This window comes from Oncorhynchus masou, chromosome 18, assembly GCF_036934945.1.
Source record: "Oncorhynchus masou masou isolate Uvic2021 chromosome 18, UVic_Omas_1.1, whole genome shotgun sequence".
In the NCBI taxonomy this organism is placed as follows: Eukaryota; Metazoa; Chordata; class Actinopteri; order Salmoniformes; family Salmonidae; genus Oncorhynchus; species Oncorhynchus masou.
Genome location: NC_088229.1, coordinates 10,930,746 through 10,939,795, shown reverse-complemented (window position 1 = coordinate 10,939,795; position 9,050 = coordinate 10,930,746). Strand labels below are relative to the sequence as shown.

The 9,050-nt window shown below is 37.2% G+C and overlaps 1 protein-coding gene across 2 annotated transcripts; it reads left to right on the top strand.

The window, feature by feature from the left end:
* The first annotated feature begins 1,683 nt into the window (after nt 1–1,683).
* LOC135503927 (tumor necrosis factor receptor superfamily member 14-like) lies at nt 1,684–8,825 on the top strand. Of its 2 annotated transcripts, none has more exons than XM_064922116.1 (9): nt 1,684–1,895; nt 2,884–2,973; nt 4,599–4,724; nt 4,978–5,136; nt 5,339–5,423; nt 6,562–6,894; nt 6,989–7,008; nt 7,223–7,269; nt 7,646–8,825. In XM_064922116.1, exons 1-6 carry the CDS (start codon nt 1,859–1,861, stop codon nt 6,722–6,724), a joined length of 660 nt encoding a protein of 219 aa, XP_064778188.1. In that variant the 5' UTR covers nt 1,684–1,858; the 3' UTR covers nt 6,725–6,894; nt 6,989–7,008; nt 7,223–7,269; nt 7,646–8,825. The 2 variants fall into 2 exon arrangements, with proteins under 2 accessions (XP_064778188.1, XP_064778187.1); XM_064922115.1 differs by lacking the exon at nt 1,684–1,895 and adding an exon at nt 1,919–2,697.
* Nucleotides 8,826–9,050: the final 225 nt, after the last annotated feature.

Genomic DNA, 9,050 nt, shown 5'->3' with positions numbered 1-9,050 from the left:
TTGACTGAGTATCAGTAACTTACATAAGAGAAACTGCTGATGCAAAACAAAATTTCAAAATTGCATCTTGTAAGTTAAAATAGTAGAATATACAACAGTAAGTTGAGACCCTGACTGAGTTTCAAAATGTTTTATAAAAATTGATCCGAAGGCCTTCAAAAGCATGCGGGCCGCCAGTTGCCCATCCCTGACCTAGATGAACAGTGAGAAATATCCCGTTTTTGTCAATTCTGACAGTCCCACTGCCTATTGGTCATATGACGATATTCATTATTTTGTCTCAACGCTAATGTTTATTTCTACAGAGACACAAAGGCCTGCAGATGTACATAAAGGCCTACAGATGTATATAAACATGCCTATAGAGGTATGTTCATGTGCACCTCCACTGCATTTTATATCATACTCACCGTGGCAAGGAGATAGATGACAGAAATTGTTCTGTTATTTCTATTGACTTGGGGGTTACACTTTTTATGTTTTATTGAGTTGAGGTTTCATTTGAAGGAATCAGACACCGAGGGAACAACGCTGTTTGTGAGAACAAGAACAGGTAAAGGTTTTGTTAACATATGTACAGAATGGTAAGCATGAGTTCCTGTGAACTTCAGCCAGAATATGTAGGATTTAGTACTTTTTTTCATGTAAACTTGACATGTTGTTAAAATTAATAGATTCATGCCCCTAGGACATTCTTTACAACAATCCAGTCTGAGGTTCATTGGCCTGAGATGTAGTGGACAGAAATTGGGCCCTACTACATGGTAAATGTGATCTAGACTTCTTTTTTTTTTTTAAGTTGGGTGCTGACACATTTGTTTTGTGGTTTACATATTAACCCAACTATGACCTTGATATGTGGCCTGAAACTCTAAAACACAATTGCAAGGAAAAAACATTTTTGTACAATCTTCCAATACTGAGGACGAAGATTTAAACCCTAGAAGGAGCCAGGTCTGTTCTGTCCAGGGTAAGGTCAGGTGGCCTTCATTTTAATCGTCAGTCCAAGTCATTCGAGCATAACTGGAACTAAAGGACTTTTGTATGACACTGTACCTGGTCTTTGGATGATGGTGCAGGATACAATTGCATTTTTGGAGCAATTATCCTTAAACTGCAGAAACCTACAGATGATCCCATAACATCCCCATGGAACTAGTGCTTCTGGTAATGGTGTACTGTAGATTCTGTTGATACAAGCTGTGCAAAGGACCTTTGAATAACATGGCCTGGACACTGATTTGGAAAAAATTGACTTGTTGTGCGACCATGGATTTGTATAATCCCCGTTCCCCACAAAGGTAATGGTGCAAAGTGAAGGCTATGTCCCGTGTGTGACCCTGATGCATCCCAATAAGGACTCCAATTAATAATACACACTTCATTACTTTTCTTACAGTCCTCCATGATTGTATAGTTCCTTTGCTTTTGATGCATATTTTGTACATATTGTATTATATAGTGTTTAGCAGATTATTCACCTAATATAGATTTTGCATTGGTCATGGTTTGTGCTTGTTTTACCAGCCATCAGTGATCAGTCTCTTTGCAAAATGTGAACTGCAAGGGTGTGAGTGGGCCAGTTAAGTTTATTTCTATAATGTACCTCCTAATATTTCAGACCTATTATAGACCAAACGCAATGGTTTTCAGTTATACTTCAGAAGAATTTGGCCCCGGCTAATACGTCATATCCGGCGTCATATGTCAACGCATCCTGCTTGCTAAACTAGCAAAAACAAGAGGCACAGATAATTAACTAATAATAGTGATTTTAAAACATATGTGACATATAATAGTTGGCTCGTAGCAGTATTAATGTATCGTCACAATGTTGTGATGTCTTTATCAAGTGAAAATGATATACCTTTCGTCCGCACAGTATTTCCTCATTGGTAAGTTAGCTGGTTTAGCTACATTTAGGTTTGACAAAATTGTGATATAAATTGGCGTCCTGCTAAATCAAATAGTCCAACTATCACATTGAATCAACAAACTTGAGTTAACGATGCTAGCAACTGACCACACCAGTAATATAACATAGTTATGTTTAAAAAAACGCAAATGCTTTCGTCTGAGTTTTTTTCCCCACCTTTATTTAACCAGGAAGGCCAGTTGAACAAGTTCTCATTTACAACTGCGACCTGGCCAAGATAAAGCAAAGCAGTTCGACAAAAACAGCAGTTACACAAGGAATAAACAAACGTACAGTAGAATAGAAGAATGTATACAATTAATCCTTCCTTGCCTAACAGTTGCACCACAGAACAATTCATATTTGGTAGCACAATCCTTAAAATAGTCGGCATGTGTAGTTGGCTACAACAATCTATTTTGCGACATTAACCTGACAAAATGAGAAGAAAAACATTAAAACAAGGTTGGGGGAGCAGCGGAAGTCATGCGCACATTCAGAAGTTTCAATCTGATGATGGACATAAAATCCCCAATGGTTAAATTAACGGTTTATGACGGATTTAGATACATATTCAGATTTACTTTGATTAGTCTAGCGTACTCATCGGATGTTGTTACAGTATTTCGGAGCCGAAATTAATTGCATAACCTTCTACATTTCAGATGTGGGCAATGTTTGCACAGCTTGGTTTATATATAATTGTTTTAAACACTCGCCTGACTCGACGTCGATGGAGGGGTGTTGTCTTAAGTCAGTCGTTGGCGTCCGGCCACCATCTTGTAGGTTTCCACTTATTAGGGGAGGAAAACACGAAGTTATAATTTGTTTTAATTACAAGTTCCAGTCTGTTTGTTATTTTCAACTCCAATGTCATTGTTAAGAGCATGGCATGGCAATTAAGGAGTTGTCAAGATAGTACAAACAGACTTGCCCTTAGCCTATGCATCTTTTTTTGTCTGTTTTAGGTTTTAATTTTCTGCATGTATTTGGAAGCGATTGTGGTCCAGCCGAATACAAACAGGTTGATGGGCAGTGCTGCCCAATGTGTGGTAAAGGTAATGTTAATTTATGTATGAGCTCTTTCCAATGTTGTTGAATTGCATGTTACCAGTAAACAAGGGTAAGGCACATTTCTACAGGTAGCCTACAATATCTCACACATCATAGTATTTCAGGAGGATTTATGCAGTAAATGGGAGGCATTGGCTTTGTCCGAAGATCCATACTAGCGTACTACATGCTTAAACTGCATACTATGTACTCAACGTCACATACTATTTAGCACGTACCGTTTAGTAAAAAGTATGCCACAATACAGTAGCAGCTCATGACTGCGTTCCAGTTCCATTCATTTCTCTAAACTCTAAATAGAATGTAGTTATAGGCCTACTCAGGCTGGTTATAGGCAGACTATCACACTCAACCTATACCGTAGCCAATAAAGTCCATCTATCATATTTAAAGAGGACAGAAACAGATAATTTGGTTCCATTTCAACATATTTATTAGTGAAATCAAAGTGATAATATATATATATTAAATCAAATAACCGAGCCTCAAAACTTTTCAAATGTTCAAATCAAAAGGTATTGCACAGAAAAATGTGGGCAGTCAGGTGCATCCAAATTCAGAACAGCTGGACAGCAACATAATAAACTAAAGCACTGAGCTTTGGGGATGAGATCAGAATGACTGCTAGGGCTTGATCCATAATTTATATAATTCAGAAGGCAGCCTAGATTACAAAACTAAAACAATCTGTTCAAATCAAAAGGCCTGATTTAACATGACATCAATAACGCAGCCACATTCAGAGTCCCCGGTGCAGCCACATCCAGAGTCCCCGGTGCAGCCACATTCAGAAATCAAAAGTTGGTTTAGTATTTAGTTTAAAAGCGCTGACAAAGACCAAGAGAACAAGAGACATATTTCAATGAGAGAACAGAAATCCACTTTGGTTAAAGAAAATGAAAAAGACCACGATAAAATACTCATGTTCATTTTAAGGAGAACAAAAACTACTTAGGCTACATTTAAACACAACGGCAGAAGCTTCGCTATTCGGCATCTTCCCAATTAAGGGGTGACTTTTCCACATTTGAACATTATATTTGCTGTCTCCAGAATCATACCAGTATGTAGTGAAAAAGATAGAAGACCAGGTCCTAAGAAAACAACCCCCTTGGATGCCACCAGGGCCCCCCCCCCCAAAAAAACATAATAATGCAGAGAGCTGTGTTCCATGAAAACTGGTTCTGTCCGAATACCAATACTTGTGTCTTAAAAAGTGACCCGTCTGAGTATGCGAAAAAGGAACATTTTATAGTATGTGATATTTTAAAAAATCGAGTATATTTTAAATGCACAGATGTCGAAGCCGAAATGAGTGGCATCTGATCAATTAAATATGGGGATACCCTACCGAAATCAACGAATAGTGGGAAACATGTAAAAACATGTTTGTTTTTTTATAGCAGATACATTTTCAAAAATCGAGTATGATTTAACTGCCAGGATGTTATACTCGATGTTCGATGCACACTTTTACATAATGCATTGGAAGAGGTGGGCTGTGAGTGATTAGGCCATAGTTTTCTTCAAGTAGCCAAACAATAAAACTAGGCTACTTAAAGAAAATATGTAACGTCTCAATAAGTTAAGTTGTATTTTCTATGATTAGGCTTGGTGGTCCGGAGGGATTGTACTATAGAGTCCAGCACATCTTGTATACCCTGTATCAGAGGGACCTTCATGAACGAGGCCAATGGTCTAACCAAGTGTTTTCCCTGCAGTTCCTGTGACCCAGGTACATTTACATTTCTTCTAAACCTTCCCATCTTTCCTTTAAGCAGTACACATCATACCCTTTTCACTGCTGAGCGGAGTTGTGTGGCACTGGTTTGGTTCTGCATCCACCAACTGGAAAGTACAATGTAAAAAAGATGATATCTGAGTCAGTGTATTACGTTTCAGGTCACCACATTAGTGTGAAAAGGGTATGAGGTGCCTTCTCATAAGTCGTCCTCTGACTGAAATGAATCAACCCTGATATTTTCCAGGACTGGGCCTGTTCACTCAGACCGAGTGCAAACCAACAAGTAACACAGTTTGCGACATTCTAGATGGATACTACTGTAGAAGCTACTCATCCAACTCTGAGTGTAGCTTTGCAGTAGAACATACACACTGTTCACCGGGACAGAGTACTAAATCACCTGGTAAGTATGAAGTAGAGGCTAAATATCGTACAGGACATTATAATTCTGATAACTGAACATAACGTGGGCTCTAGATAGATGGTGGTTTTTATTCCTCTGGTTTCTTTTTGAAGTGAAGTCATACCTCAGGTGATTTTGACTTCTCTAGCACCACAATCGTTAACTTTTGAACATGATAACATTGTTTATTCTCACCATATAGGTACAAAGACAACAGATACCATGTGTGAGGAGTGTCAGCATGGCTTTTACTCACAATATGGTGTGAACTGCACTGCTTGGACTGAGTAGGTCATTGTTTGTGTACTAGAGTTTCTTGAATTGCTTTAGATTTGTTTTTTCTTTAAAAGTAATTGGGATATTGATGATATTATATTTCACTAAGCAGTGTCAATGCTCTGATAGCAATCTATAAATTAAGTTCTGGCAACCAGATTTTGGTTGACAATATAATTACAGGCTGGCTTAATGGTAAAAACATATGAATTCATTCACTTTTTGACAGCACCCCTTTTGATTTAACTTAAACCTTCCATACATATTCACACATTGTAGAAGTGCTCAGAAAGTGACTTTTTGGACCTGGATGCTAAAACATTCAGGAAATAAAAGGTGACGTCCATGTCTTCATCTCTGGAAAAGATGAATGGTTGAGATTTAAAAGCTTACAAACATGGTTTTCAAACTATTTAATAATTTCTTGAAAGTAGAAAAAAAACAGTTTTCTAATAAAAATATTGTTTTAGGTCATGAGGTTTCTGTGTTGTGCTCACCATCGGTTGAGACACAACATGCTCTTGACTACAGGGGGAGTAATGGTTTGGATAATACATGTACTGAAATAGGAATACAATTTGAAATGTCAACCTTCAAATGGTACCACAAAGATGGTTGGAGGTCCACACATCAGTGAATGTTGATTTGAATGGGAATATCTGTTATAAATTACACTGTCAATCCTCCATAGGAAATAGAAATATAGATGATGGAATAAACATGACCATTTTAAGTTGACATTTAACCTGGTGAACAGGCCATCTTTGTGGTAGTAATTAGTACTCATCACTGCATTCTCTATCAGAAGGTTGGTTGGCCCTCTCTGATGTCACGGAGGTCGATATCTTTTCCAGTGATGAAGACATGGATGTCTCATGGTATGGTGGGGTTTGCAAAATGGCAACAAAAAAATTTAGCACCTTTTATCTCCTGAATGTTTTGTCATTCAGGTCCTAAAAATTACTTCCTTTGTGACCACTTCTTCCATTGGCAAACTGTACGGAAAGTTTTGTTTAAATCCAAAAGGATGCTGTCAAAAAGTGATTGAATTGAAATTGATTTACCATTAACCCATATAAAACCTGACGTTACAATATGCTGTAGTTGACCTGTCTAGTTAAATAAGTGTTTGTGTTGCTTACTCTGCAGTTGTGCAGCAATGGGACGCGTGAAGACTGAAGATGGAAATTCTAGACAAGATGTTATTTGTAACAAAGTGCCACCAAGGATCCATACCACTCTAATAGTTCCAATATTATTATTAGGCCTAACAGTTGTTGCACTGTTTGGTTTCTACCTGGCAAGAGGTTAGTCCTTTGTTTATTTAACTTTATTTCTCTATTTAATGAGTCACTTCTTTAAAGGCATGTCATTGTCATGTAACTTGCTATTCTAATACATAAACATGCAATTAATGGTGAGTTGTCTTTACCCCAACTAATCTGATTATTCTTGTTGTGTTTTCAGCTAAATGTAAAAAAGGTCAGTCTCAATTTATTCACGTTAATGCCTTCCTCACCATGTTAACTAGTTTGTTTTGCCTCTATTAATCTGACTATTTCTACTCAACTTTCAGAGTTCCATGGATTCTCTGAGGTAAGTCATTCTATTTAAACGTTTCTGTTAATTTGAAGTTTTAATATAAACCCTCTTATAACATTGTTATGCATGCAAATCCATTGTCAAAGTTAGTTTTTCCTGAAAAAATGTTTCTAGTGAGTGGAATTCTGTTGATGGGTAAAGAATCCAATGTTGTCATTTAGTCCACTTTAGTTGCTATAGCGATCCTAACTTGTGTAATACCTCATAGGTTCCTGTGCAAGAAACGGGACACCAACAAGTCACCAGTAACTCCCTGTATGTCATCCATTTGGATTCAATATTTCAGACTATCATAGTATTAACTGAGTAAACAGATTACTTTATACTAGGGCTGGGACGATACCAGTATTATGACAATGAAACAAAAGACAAAGCTGATTTAACTTCTTTAGGAAAACAGCCCTAATGTTGGAAACAAACACCATTATGTCATGCAGTCACATGTATTTATATTCCAAGCTTTAACAGACATTATTTTACATACAGAAGGTTTTTAAAGTACCAAAGAGTTTGGCCTGCTTCGTTGTTTAATTTTTGCCATGGACAGAATAATTAAATACTTGTATTGTGCCGGCCCTACTTTATACTATTACTAACTAAATTATTGACTTGTTTGCTCCTTGTTTTCCAGAGAGGAAACAGCAGAAAATGTGCCTGGTAATGTTGTAGCTGATGTTCCACTAAACTGAGGAAGTGCCATGAATGCATGCAGATACCCAGGAGGCACCTGCATTTTGACTAATAAGTGCACTTATCTGGAGTAGACTATTTAATACAGGGACAGAAATTGGTTAACTTTATCTACCAAAACATTGTCACTTTTTACTTACATTTTTTATATTAACATACATTTAAATGTATATTATATTAACTGTGCATTTAACATAAATATTAATGTCACTGTTTGAAACACCTGAACTGTTTTGATGATTGTTTGAATAACAATTCAATTGTATTCCCATGTTTTAAATAGCCACCCTTTGCCTTGACAGCTTTGCACACTCTTGGCATTCTCTCAACCAGCTTCATGAGGTAGTTACCTGGAATGTATTTCAATCAACAGGTGTGCCTTCTTAAAAGATAAGGTCGGTCAATACGGAACATTTCAAGAACTTTGAAAGTTTCAAGTGCAGTTGCAAAACCCATCAAGCGCTATGATGAAACTGGCTCTCGTGAGGACTGCCACGGGAAGAGAAGACCCAGAGTTACCTCTGCTGCAGAGGATAAGTTCATTAAACAAAAAATGTTAACTAGGCAAGTCATTTAAGAACAAATTCTTATTTACAATGACGGCCCAGGAACAGTGGGTTAACTGCCTTGTTCAGGGGCAGTAGTTTGGGCTTAGTCCCGCTATCGTTTGTTTTTCAACAGAACAATGACACAACACACCTCCAGGCTGTGTAAGGGCTATATTACCTAGAAGGACAGTGATGGAGTGCTGCATCAGTTGACATGGCCTCCACAATCACCCGACCTCAACCCAATTGAGATGATTTGGGATGAGTCGTACCGCAGAGTGAAGGAAAAGCAGCCAACAAGTGCTCAGCACATGTGGGAACTCCTTCAAGACTATTGGAAAAGCATTCCAGGTAAAGCTGATTGAGAGAATGGCAAGAGTGTGCAAAGCTGCCATGGCAAAGGGTGGCTATTTGAAGAATCTTAAATAAAATATATTTGGATAAAACACTTTTTTTGGTTACTACATGATTCCATATGTGTTATTTCATAGTTTTGATGTCTTCACTATTTTTCTGCAATGTAGAAAATAGTCAAAAATAAAAACACTTGAATGATTAGGTGTTCTAACACTTGACCGGTAGTGTGTGTGATATAGATATAACCTAAGACTGGGAATTTTTAAGGATTAAATGTCAGGAATTGTGAAAAACAGAGTTGAAATGTATTTGGCTAAGGTGTATTTAAACTTCCTACTTCAACTGTGTGTGTGTGTATATATATATATATATGTGTATATATATATATATATATATACTACTCAAAAATATAAAGGGAACACAAAAATAACACATCCTAGA